The sequence below is a fragment of the Marmota marmota genome, unplaced genomic scaffold, assembly GCF_001458135.2.
Source record: "Marmota marmota marmota unplaced genomic scaffold, marMar, whole genome shotgun sequence".
NCBI lineage: Eukaryota > Metazoa > Chordata > Mammalia > Rodentia > Sciuridae > Marmota > Marmota marmota.
In genome coordinates this window covers 1,682,526-1,695,528 of record NW_026000205.1, presented here as the reverse complement: position 1 = coordinate 1,695,528, position 13,003 = coordinate 1,682,526, and the positions used below count along the sequence as shown (strand labels likewise).

The 13,003-nt window shown below is 46.6% G+C and overlaps 1 protein-coding gene across 1 annotated transcript in view; it reads left to right on the top strand.

Annotated features, from left to right (window-relative positions):
* Snrnp70 (small nuclear ribonucleoprotein U1 subunit 70) overlaps positions 1-13,003 on the top strand; it is a 19,177-nt gene continuing 6,174 nt past the window's right edge. Inside the window, exons 1-7 of the mRNA XM_015496971.2 lie at positions 1-154; positions 895-1,051; positions 2,739-2,801; positions 2,913-2,967; positions 8,447-8,511; positions 8,656-8,718; positions 10,861-10,942. Of these exons, the coding sequence (XP_015352457.1) occupies positions 905-1,051; positions 2,739-2,801; positions 2,913-2,967; positions 8,447-8,511; positions 8,656-8,718; positions 10,861-10,942 (475 nt within the window). The 5' untranslated portion in view covers positions 1-154; positions 895-904. The remainder of the gene's footprint in view (positions 155-894; positions 1,052-2,738; positions 2,802-2,912; positions 2,968-8,446; positions 8,512-8,655; positions 8,719-10,860; positions 10,943-13,003) is intronic.

Sequence of the window (13,003 nt, the reverse complement as noted above, 5' to 3'; positions counted from 1 at the left end):
GGCCTGGTTCGCGCGCTGGGCGGGCGACCGAGGGAGACTGGCGCGGACGCCGCTGGAGTGGAAGCCGGAACAGGAGTCCTTGTTGCTGAGGGGTTGCCGCAGCCGCCGCGAGCCCCAGGACCAACGCCAGGTCGAGGAGGGCGCCGCGCGGCGGGTGAGTGTGACTGAGTGGCCTTAGGACTGCGGGGCCGCTACCCACAAGCCCTTGCGATGGACCCCAGTCTCCTTCCCCGCGGCCCGGCCCTTTTCCCGCGTCTCCGCTTCAGCACCTATCTGCACCACTTATCCAGAGTTCTCTGGGTACTGGAGCCCTCTTACCTCAAAGCCCGTCCCCCTACCCGCCGCGGTCCCCTACCCACAGGCCCTTGCGGTATGTTGCCTTTTTTCTTTCTTGCCTTTCCGTAGCGTCCTGGACCCTTACCCATAATTCCTTTCGCTGTTGGGAGCCCAGATTATTACCCACAAGCCCCCGGCTTGGGGGATTTCTCCTTACGACTCCCCTTGGTCGGAGACTTCCGACCCCAGCCCTCTGAGCCCTCTGTCCCTAAATCTCTTATGCAAGGTAGGAGACCACCGGCCGCACTGCTCAGCATCTGTCTCAAGATCCTTGAATCCCCACAAGCCTCTAGGAATTCTGAGTCCTGCAGCTCTTGGCTGAGGAGTCTCAACTCTTCAGAATCTTATTCCATTCTTTCCCTTATTAGCCTTGTTTCCCGCTCCCGCCAAGGACTTGCTTTCTCATCTAGATTTACCTCCCTTCGCCCAAGTAGGATTGCTCTCTGCCCTTGCAGTTTTCCTTTTTTTTTTTTTCCTCCTTTGGAGAGTCAGGGGGTAAAAGGGGAGCCATCCTAACCAATCTACCTTGACAGAAGTCTGTCCTGCTTCTGCTCTCAGATTTGGCAATATGACCCAGTTCCTGCCGCCCAACCTTCTGGCCCTCTTTGCCCCCCGTGACCCTATCCCATATCTGCCACCCCTGGAGAAGCTACCACATGAAAAACACCACAATCAACCTTACTGTGGCATTGCACCATACATCCGAGAGTTTGAGGTGAGTTCACTGAGCAGACTGGAGTGGTTTGGGTTCTGGGGGGCAGGGGACTAGATTGGGGAGTCCAGCTTCTGGCCATATCTAGTTGTATGTACAGTTTAGAATTTAGGTAGGTGTTTTTTCTGATCTTCAGTTTCTGTCGTTAATGGGGTTGATAATGCATCCCTTTTGGTGTTTTGTGAAAATCCACTAGGTAGTGGTTGGCCCATGGCATTTGTCAACCTTGTGACCTTGGGCATGAGTATCCTTTTGATAAATTGGTGTGTTTTTAGCAAGAGGGTTATAGTAATATATTCATAATATCCATGGAGAATTACATGGCAAAATTCATGTAAAAGGGCTTGGCACCAAGCAGTTATTAAATGTCATTATTTTTATCATTAATAAGACAATGTTCTTAAGAGTTACAAAGCCCTGTGTACTGGAAGCTTAAGACCATGGGCTTGGGCTTGGGCATTTCAACTCTGTACCGGTGAGGCAAATGTGAATAAACAATTTAAAGTCCTGGATCTTAGTTCTTTCATTTGAAAAATTGGGATATCCACACGTATCATTAGCACACCTGAGAAATGCTGGCACACAGCCAGAAGTCATAAGAGGAACATTCTGGCATTGGATAGGAAAGGCAGCTTGAGGTGAATAGAGAGTTGAAAAAAAATTTAGTAGATAACAGAAAGGTGGATCTTTAGTGGGATTTACCACCCTTGGTGAACCCACATTTGGGAAATGTTATTAGCCAATTAAATAAATTTAATGGGTACATGCAGACCAGAGGCAACCTTTGATAATTCAGGTCATGTGCCATTTACTATTTAATGAATGTCTGAAGAGAGACCTTTAAGACCTGCCCTGTCCCTCAGAGAGTGTCCAGTTGTTTGCCTCAGAGCCACCTTCTCTCAGCTCCTGTTATTTCAGGCCTCATCCTGTTCTTTGGCACTTGTAAGCAAGGACCTCTCATCCCTGTTCCCATCACTTCCTCAGGTATTTTGTTCCCTGTAAATCATACTTGGAGCTGTGAGAAACAGTGTGTTCCCTAAATATGGGGTACAAAAACCTTTGGTACTTTTTTTTTTTTTTTTTGATGGTACTGGAGATTGAACCCAGGGCTGCTCTATCACTGAGCTACATTCCTAGCCTTTTTTAATTTTATATTTTAAGACAGGGTCTTAGTTGCCCAGGCTGGCCTTTAACTTGTGATCCTGCTGCTTCAGCTTCCTGAGTAGTTAAGATTACAGAAGGTTTTTTGTTGTTGTTGTTGTTTTGTTTTTTTTGTATCAGAGATTGAGCTTAGGAGTGCTTAACCACTGAGCCACATCCCCAGCCCCTTTTAAAAATATCTTATTACGAGATAGGTTCTCACTAAGTTGCTAAGGATGGCATTGAACTTGTGATCCTCCTGCCTCGGCCTCCCAAGCCACTGAAGATTACAGTCATGTGACACCGCGACTGGCTGCTATAGAAGTTTTTTAAGTACTTCCAATTTCTGTACTTGTCACAGACCAGCAATGGTTTGTGGGCCTTGAGGGTTCATGGACTATGCCACTCCACTGTAATTCAGAGACTATTGGTGTTTTGTAGAAAAGTAGGGTGTGTATGGGAGGCAACTGAGATTCACATTGCCTTGGTGAGTGCCCCTTGCCATTTCCCCCAGTTCTTCTTCCCTTGTCACCTCTCTTCTTTTCCCCAGGACCCTAGAGATGCCCCTCCTCCAACTCGTGCAGAAACCCGGGAAGAACGCATGGAGAGGAAGGTATGTGAATTTTGTCTCCTAATGTATTTTTAGCCACTTTCTCCAGATGGTCCTTGAAATCAAGGCACTTCTATCTGCACTCACTTCTCAACCTCCCCTTTCTCCTGACAGAGAAGGGAAAAGATTGAGCGGCGACAGCAGGAAGTGGAGACAGAGCTAAAAATGTGTAAGTCTCTTCTTCTTCCTCCTTCTTCTCCCTCAAATCCCCTTAATTCTTCTCTTCCTAGGGCACATCCAAGGGCCTATTTTAGAGAAAGGGGTTGGTTTACTTATTTTGCTCACTTTCTCTCCATTTGCCAAGCACTACATTTGGTTTAGGCTTTTAAGCAGGAGAACCTAGGGCAAAGGTTAGCAGGAAGGGAGACACCTGCTACCTTGACTCCTCCTGCCAGGGAGTACATTGGAAGGGCTATCATATAGCTCTCGGAGTCTTACAAGCTGAGACAGGTGTAAATTGGTGAGTAGGTTCTGGCTCCATCGCTAGCTCCCTGACCCTTGGACTGAGTATGTTCCATTACTTCCAGGTAAGGAGGAATTGGAGTAGGGATGAGGTACCTTAAAGCCATTAACCAAACTTACAAGAGAATCAAATATCATCCTCCACTGGCCCTTTATTGTTAAGAGTGAAGTCTTTATGGTCAGACCATGTTAGTTTTTCTTGACATGTGAGGCTTTAGTGAATCACTTCCCTCTGGACTTTATTCCTTGGAGTGGCCAGTTTCCTCAGGTGCTGAATGCCAGTGCCTGACAGAGACCATCCAGCTGGGAACTCTAGGCACTTTATGGCTGTATGGATGTCCTTTCTCAGAACCAGCAAAGACATGTTAAGAGTCAGTGTCCAAAACCAACAGGGATTTCCCCTCCCTACCAACCTAGTTTCCCTAGTTTCTGAGACATGGTTATTTAGCTTTGTAAAGTCATGAGCTTTTCTTGCTGCCACCCAGTTTGGTTTTTGTGGTGCTGGGGCTGGAACCAGGACTTTGAATATTCTAGGCAAGTGCTATACCATTGAACTACTTCCCTAGCCCCAGTTTGGGTTTGTTTCCCCCACCCTGGTATTGAGGATTGAACCCAGGGGCACTCTACCACTGAGCTACATCCCTATCCCTTTTCAATATTATTTTGAGATAGGGTCTCATCAGGTTGTGGAGGCCAGCCTCAAACTTGTGATCTTCCATCCTCAACCTCTGGAGTCACTGGAATTACAGGCATGTACTACTCTGTGCAGCCACCAGTTTGTTCTTTTTTTTTAATTTGGTTTGGTTTGGTTTGGACACGTTTTTAAATCTCTTCCCCATCGTATCACCAAAGCCAATTCCTGTTAACTTTCTAAATGTCACACATCTGGCCCTTTTCTCCATGACGAACACCACCACCACCACCCAGGGCTCTCCTGCTTGGACAACACAGACTACTTGGTTTGCCTTGATCTCTTCCCCCGCCTGAGTCCACTTCTGGGCTTTCTGAAGTATAGTGTTGCTCTTTTTACTAACTGCTTCCTTTTGCCCTCCACATAAGACAGTTCCTTCCCTGCCCACCCATAACTTGCTTTGTGCCAGATTGAGAATGTGGGATATCATACAGGACAAAGTTGAGGCTGTTTCGTAAATAAGGAAAAGGTGGGTCAAGGAGGGGACCATATGGATTAAAAAGTCAGAAGTTGTGCAACCAAATGATATTTGGAGCTTGTTTGAATCCCAATTTAAATGAGATAACTATTTTTTTTAAAGAGTGAGATTTATTGAAGTGAGAAGAAAAGAGACAACTCTGGGAGGGTGAGAGAGGACTTGGTAGGAGTTGCTCTTAAAATGTATTTTTGAAATAGTTCCAGTTAAAAATTTTTTGAAATTTGAGCCATAGGTGTTAGATGAGGTTAAGGAAGAATTATCATTATCATCATCATCATCAGTTATTTGGTAATGGGGATTGCATCCAGGAACACTTAACCACTGAACTATATCCCCAGCCCTTTTTATTTTTTATTTAGAAACAGGATCTTGCTAAGTTGCTGAGGCTGGCCTCTAATTTGTGATCCCCTGACTTCCGAGCTACTGGGATTATAGGTGTGTGCCACTGAACCCCCAGGGTGTTAATTTTTTAGGATGTAGTAATGGTACTGGGGTTATGTTTTTTTAGAAGTCTTTATTAGAGGCCACAATGTGGAACATAAGAGATGAATCAAGTATGGGCACATGTTGATAACTGAAACTGGTTCATAGGAGTTCATTATACATTTCTTTACTTCCCAGTGTTTGAATTTCTCCATAAGGGCGGGGGGAGAATGGTTCAAATACTGTAGTATTTCCCTGCCCCTAAGAGATTCTTTCCCTAGCTGTAAAAGCTTGGAAAAAAGTCAAAATTAACATCTTCCATTCAGTGTCATCTTGGCGACCACCCCCAACCCCCGCTCTTTTTGAACACAAAAACTTTCTGCCTCTGATATAATTTCTAGGGCCCTCCCCCCTTTTTGAAAATTTTGAGACAAGGTCTTATAGGGTAGTTCAGGCTGGCCTCATTTATAATTTTTTTATTTTTACTTTGAGACAGGGGTCTTGGTAAGTTGCTTAGAGCCTCACTAGATTGTGAAGGCTGGCCTCAAACTTTCGATCTTCCTGCCTCGGCTTCCCAGGCCTCTGGGCTTACAAGTGTGTGCCATTGTGCCTGGGTGTCACTTCCATTTTTAAGATGAAAAATGAAGATTTGTTGAGACAGAATGCCTTATAAAAGAGAGTTATAAGCCTTTTAACAAGGAGTTCATAAGGGTAGCCTAGCTGTCAGGATGGGGTGCAACTGTGTGTATACACATGGACACAGACTGGTGGATCACTGATCATAATTCTTTGCCACCTTTATTCAAGTAATGCGTTCCTTCTTCAGATACTTGGATACAGTTGAGTTGGTGGCATGTGCTTTTACCTTTAGTTACACTCCTGGGTCCCTTGGGATAAGCAAGAACTGTAGGCAGTTCATGCAGTGTGTTGAGTTGTTTTCCCCTTTAGTCTGCTGGGCACTTCCTAGCTGCCCTGCAGGATGCTCAGCTCTTCCTTGACTTCCTCTGCCCACTGCCACCCCCAGCAATCACTCAGTGGTATCTATTAGCACCATGACTGCCTAATGTCTAGAGGTACATTCCCTATTGCAGCCATGATACCTTCAGGTTTTCTGTCACATGTCACTGTCTCCTCCTTAGGCCTTTCCTAAGTTTGCACTCAAAATCTATTCTTCTCCCCATCTCTTCCTTATCTGATAAGATTATGTGATCCTCACATTTACCTTGTTTACTCTCTGTTAGCACACAAGTTCCCTGAGGTTGGGGGTCATTTTTGTCTTATTTACTGCTAAATCCCTAAACATATTAGGTGCTTAATAATTGCCTATTGAATGAGTGAGATAGCCAGGACAGTTCAAGAGACCTGGGCACAGAAAAGTACAACACAGAGGGATTGGATATGGCAAAAAACTTGCTAGGGTCAGGGGATACACACAAAGTTAGAGTCGTCTTTGTGAGTTTCCATTGGTCCCCACATAGTTACTTCTGTAATTTTGGGCTCACGCTGCTGGCTTTCTTTTTTGGTTGTAAATGGATATCTCTCTCTCTCTCTCTAAAGGGAAGACTCCTTCCTTACCCTCTTTTTAATTTTTATTTATTTATTTAGATGTTGATGGACCTTTGGGGCTGTGGTTGTGGCTCAGAGGTAGAGTGCTTACCTAGCATATGTGAGGCCCTGGGTTCGATCCTCAGCACCTCATAAAAATAAAGATGTTGTATTCACCTCTAACTAAAAAAAAAGACTACGTTTTTTTTTTTTTTTTTTTTTTAAATGTTGATGGATCTTTATTTTATTCGTTGATTTATATGTGGTGTTGAGAATCGAACCCAGTGCCTCACACATGCTAGGCAAGCACTCTACCACTGAGCCATAACCCCAGCCCTGTAAATGGATTTTTTATTTTATTTATTTATTTACTTATTTATTTATATGCGGTGCTGAGGATCAAACCCAGGGCTTCACACATGCCAGGCAAGTGCTGTACCACTGAGCCACAACCCCAGCCTCCAACGCTGCTGGCTTTTAAGAAATTCCTTAGTTTATACTTGTAGTCGAACCATCTTATGGGAAACATACTTGAGACTTTTATATATATATATGTAGTAGTTAGACATAATATCATTCATTATTTATTTACTTTTATGTGGTGCTGAGGGTCGAACCCAGCACCTTGTATATGCCAGGCGAGCACGCTACTGCTGAGCCCAGCCCCAGCCCCCTGAGACTTTTATTTCTCTGGCTTATTGGCAACATCTAAATTATCTTCCAAGAAACTAGCATCCCAGCGTTCAGATTGTGGGTCTGGTAGTTAGAATGCCTGGACTATGAAATCAGGCTGGGATATAAAACCTTTTGCACTCCCTTGTGTTTTTGACACTTCCCTTTTTCCATGTGTGTGTTTTATTTTGCTTCCATTGGCAAAAACAGTAAAATCTCAGAATTCAGCACTGGGCCATAGTATGTGCTCAATAGATTTTTAATATTCCTTGTCTAATATTATCCCAGAACATCACAAGCCCTCAGAGGGTAATTCTAAACCATGAAAGAAATGCCTCTACTGTGCAGTGATGAGTGGAGTGCTTTGGGATCTTGGCAGGGGTCAGGGACTATTGTGTGTGCTGGGTCCACCATATTTGATGAAAATGACTTATTTCTAGGCCTAACCTAGCAGAATCGTACATGGATGGATATATATGTGTGTATGCGTGTGTGTATACACACACACACACACACACACACATATTATTTACTTATTTATTGTTTTTTGGTACTGGGTATTGAACCCAGAGGTGCTAAACCATATCCCCCTTTACCTTTATTTTATTCATTTATGTTTTTTAATGTGGTGCTGAGGATTGAACCCAGGGCATCACATGTGCTAGGCAAGTGCTATACCTCTGAGCCACAACCCCAGCCCTGGAATCAGCTTTTTAATAAGATTCCTAGTTCATCTCTTTGGAGAGTGTTATTCCTCAGTGGCTAGGTATGAGAATTACGTGTTTTGCAAGGCTGGAGTAGGAATCTGACCGATGTCAGGGACCTTTCACATTTGCTCCAGGTATAGGCTCTTATTCTGAGCCTTGGGATCTTTGCTTTCGCATTTTCCCGTGGACTGTAGTTTTAGTCTTTGTCCAGTAGATGGCACTGCAGCCATGGATAAGGGAGGGAAGGAGCAAGTTCAGCCCTTGAGATCAGGCGCCATCTCCAGAGAGGCCTTACTGGGCTTAGTAATTGCTCAGATCACCTTGCATCTGGAAGGGATGAGGTCCTTAGGGTATGTAGGTCTGAAATGGCACTTAAGCATGCTACACCTTGTCTGCTTAAAGTCAGTATTCCCTGTCAGCCTAAATCGTTTTATCAGTCACTCTGGTAAAGGCCACTGTGCTTCAGGAAAACCAGCACTCAAGAGAAGGCTGTTCCCAAAGTTGCCAAGTCACCAACTGTTTTCTACTAGTTGGGAGCTTCCCCAGTTTCATCTTTTTTTCCCCCCAGTTTTATCTTTGCCTCCTTGGCCTCTGCCTGTTTATCTGTATTTGTCTTGTTACCTGAGATTGTAGCTACCTGCTACTTATAGTTTCTTTCCTTTCTGCACAGGGGACCCTCACAATGATCCCAATGCTCAGGGTGATGCCTTCAAGACTCTCTTCGTGGCTAGAGTGGTGAGTCTGCAGCTCCAAAACCTCGGAACCCGAAGCCGCTGAGACCCTGGGTCTGGACAGAGGACAGAAGACTAGTCCTTAGGACTGTTCAAGGTCTTTTTGACAGCCCCTGTTTCATTTAACTTCGTCTTTCTGTATTTGTAGAACTATGACACAACAGAATCCAAGCTTCGGAGAGAGTTTGAGGTGTATGGACCCATCAAAAGAGTGAGTGGTTGGGGTTGGTGTATTTGAATTGGGGATACATGGAGGAGAGGGCAGTAGCCAGAAAGACACTCAACCCTGAGTCATTTTATAATCTTATCTCTTCTTTTTTGGTACAAGGGATTGAACCCAGGAGCTCTTTACTACTGAGCTACCTCCACAGCCCTTTTGTTTTGAGACAGGGCCTAGCTAAGTTTCTGAGGCTGGCTTCATTTATTGCATTCCTCCTGCCACCGCCTCCAAAGTTGCTAGGATTATATGTGTGCACCACTGTGCCTGACTTGGTTGGATTTTGGAATCTGCTGTCCTAAGGTTCAAATCCTAGGACTGGAACTGTATTCATTTGTAATGGGGGCAGGTCACTGAGAGGTAGTGATATAAGTGAAGAACTAGCCATCTTTGGTGACCAGCTCAAGTGCTGTTTCCTAGAAGTCATTCCTGTTGGGCTGTTATTCTCTATTTAATTCATCCCCTATGTAGTCCTAAAGGGATCTTTCTAATGTTCAGAGATGACCCCATCTTCTCTGCTCACAATCTCGTATACCTCCCTAGCATATTGGGACAGAGATCTGGAATCTAGAGCCTGGCCTCTCAGGGCAATTACTCTGTGGTCCTGCACTATGGCTTATGTATCTCTATCCTCTTTCCATCTCCGACATAGGGTTCTTCTTGGAATGCTTCACACTCTCAGTTCTCCCTGACTTTGTACATATTGAGTTTTATGACTGCATTTGCTCTTTTCTTCCTACCTCATGTCTTAAGAGATGCTGGGGATGGAGTCCAGGGCCTCATACATGCTAGGCAAGCACACTACCACTAAGCATGATGCCCTGCCCTCTCTATGCCCTTCTCTTAACCCTAGAACTCTCCTTTTCTCTTGGCATTCAGAATTCCTTTGTTTTTCCAACTCTACATGGACAGTCTATATCCCAAACCCTTTTTATTTTGAGACAGGGATTGGTAAGTTGCTCAGGCTCTTCTCATACTTGTAGCCCTCTGCTTTAGCCTCCTTCTTAGCCTGGCATTGGGGGTACTTGGCCCTGGTGCCTTTCTACCTTTGCGGCCTAATCTCCTGAGGATCCTTATTATCAAAATAAGTGCCATTCTCTTTGGGGACTGTGGTGCACACCTGTAATCCCAGTTACTCTGGGGACAGGGTTTCTATTGGAAAAAATTCTGGAAACAGCCATGATGCTTGCACAACTTTGTTAATATACTGAATGCCACTGAAAAAGTAGTTGAAATGAGGGGCTGGAGTTGTAGCTCAGCAGTAGAGTGCTTGCCTTGTACACGTGAGGCACTGTGTTCAATTCCCAGCACCACATATAAATAAACAAATAAAATAAAGGACCATCAACAACTAAAATAAAATTTAAGAAAGGGTAGTTAAAATGAGCCAGGTGTGGTGGTATTTGCCTGTAATCCCAGCTGCTGAGAGGCTGAGGCAGGAGAATTTTCAGTTTAACACCACCTTCAGCAACTTAGCAAGAATGCCTCAAAAACTAAATAGACTAGTGGTGTGGCTCATTGGTAGAGTCCCCCTGAGTTTAAGGCCCAGTACCACCACCAAAAAAAAAAAGAATGTTCCATTCATCCTCATTTTACTGCATCCCCAGTCCTCTCCCAAGCTATTGCTCTTTGGAGTTACTGCTACTCTTCTTTATAAGCCAACTCCCCACTCTTGATCCCTTTTCATTGTCTAGGTTTTGGCTTAAATGTTCTTTCTCCAGGAAACTGCATCTGTGTCACTCAGGTGTCTGTTGTGACCTTTGTTTTCATCTTTAGAGCATAAGTCACTGAAGTCACTGGAGGATCTTGAAGGACAGAGAGCCATATGTAGTGGCACAAGCCTGTAATCCCAGCAGTTTGGGAGGCTGTGGCAGGAGGATCGCAAGTTTGAGGCGAGCCTTAGCTACTTAGCAAGACTCTGTCTCAAAATAAAAAGGCCTGGGCACATAGCTCAGTGGTAAAATGCCCCTGGGTCCAATCCCTAGGACACTCACTATCCCCCACTCAAAAAAAAAAAAAGCCGAAGGACAGAAAATCTGAGGATCTGTCTCTGGCATCCTTCAGCTTGGGCATAGAGTTATATGATGGGCAGGCTGTTGTGAGGCAGGACTAACCTACATCTTATCTGCCTTGCAGATACACATGGTCTACAGTAAGCGGTCAGGAAAGCCCAGAGGCTATGCCTTCATTGAGTATGAGCATGAGCGAGACATGCATTGTGAGTACCTCCCACTTCAGCCCTTCCCTCTGACCCTCTCTCACTTCTCTGCTGCCCCAGTCCCTTCCCTGTCGTCTGACCCCCTTTCCCTGCCACACCTGACATTAGCAATGTCTTTTCTCCTCCTCCCTCTGTTTCTGATATATCTTTTTTTTTTTTATATATATATATATACGTGTTTTTTAAAAAACAAAAACCAAATCCCCCACAACGTGTGTGTGTGAGCTCGGGGAGGTAAGTGTCACACGTTGAACCTTAGGGGCAAGGAGGGATCTGGGTGGGGGCTGGGGCCAGCTGGAGGTGGGGGGAGGGGTCGGATTTTCGGGGAGCATCTCCCCATTATTCCCCCACTGGAGTTGGGGATGACCAGGTTGAAGTGAGGACTGGCTTTTGAACCTGCCCTCTCTTCCCCCAGCAGAGCTGGGGCTGGGCCACCCGACCCTCCACCTCCCCACCCCTGCCCCCAATCCTGTTCCTCAGTGGGCAGTGGGCTGGTGGTCGTGTTCAGCGTCTGCCCCCACAGCTCAAGCCCCCTTGAGGCTGCGCGGCGTCCACATGGGCAGGGATGGGTGGGTGGGGGCGGGCAGGGCTGCGGCGTGTCCAGGGGCCGCCGTATTAATTGACTGTTCTTATTGTCACTGCAGCCACCACGCAGCTGGCTTGCAGCTGATGCTTACGCTCCCCTTACAACACCTCAGTGTATGGTTGGTATAAGGGTTTGTATCATGGGTAAGATCACTCAGCACCGCACACCAGTCCAGCTTAGCCAGGCAGCACAGGAGCAGCGAGGCATCCCTCTTCCCGCCCTGGTCGCCCCCTCAGCCTCCCTGCACCCAGCCCTTTCCTTACTTGGGTGCCCTTTGCCCCTCCTGGCCCCCATCCATATGCTCTCTGATTATCTTGCTGATCCCAGGAGGGGAAGGGTGGATCTTGATGGGAAAAGCAACTGGCCTTTCCAGTCGGGCTCCACCCAACCCCCTGACTTACCTGGCTTCACAACATGAGCGAAAGGTGGCGGGAATATACTGAAGCTGGGGTGTGGTGGGGCCGGGCTCCACATGGAACCCTTCAGCCCTTCTCTCTCTATCCCCCACCATCACTTCTGTGGGGCACTCACTGTGGTGGCCCTGGAGAGTTTTTGGCTGCTAGTTTTAGGTGCTCTGTCCCCTTCCTGTCTTCCTTAACGTGGTTGAGGCCTCCCTAGAGTGCTGGCTGTGGTGCCCAGCTCCCCTCCAGGGATGGTCAGGCACTCCCCGAAGTGCATGGAATTGGGGCTTGGGGTGTGGGAGGGATCAAGAAGCAGGCTGCGAAGGCTGAAGATATGGTAGGATTTTACTCAAGACCTGCCACTGTCTGGAGACATAAGAGAGGGAAAGAGAGAGAAGCCTAGATGGACACAATCACATGTTTTCTTTGCTGTTCTCCTGGGTTGGGCCTCTCTTGGGGTTTGGGATGCTGAGCCCAAGCAGGATTCCTTTGCTTGACTATGAACTTGGTCCTTTAGTTCTCTTCCCCACTACCCTTCTCTGGGTTCAGGGGCCAAGCGGCCCCTCCTTGGAGCACGGGTAGCACTCCATCTCCTGGACCCCAAAGTATGTCCCCTGAGCACCAGGCAGCCTTGGAGCTGCAGCTGCTGGTGGGAGGGCATGTGGAGTTGGAGGTGGAAGAGTCATTCCCTGTTCTGAGAAGGGAGAGCCTGTGTCGAGTTGAGTTTGACTGTTTTGGGAATTGGTGAGGGTGACAAGTATTCTAAGGCCTCCCAACCTTCTCTTTTTTAATTCAAGGAGAATAGGCCCAGGGCTTTCCATTCCCCAGATTTTAAGTTAATTATCTGTCCATGAGGTTTCTGTGGGGTCCACCACTTTCCTCCTCGGCCTGTCTCCAGGTGGTGCAGGAGATGTGGTTTCTCCCACTGGGGGCTCCTGAGAACCCTCAGTTTTCCTCCCTGTAGCTTTAGCTGACCCCATGGTGGTGGGTGTGGGGTCTGTGCGCGTGCTCAGGTAAGCTTGGGGGCTCCAGGTAAGCGGTCCCGTGTCCCCCCCCCCGGGAAGCCCGCCTCCT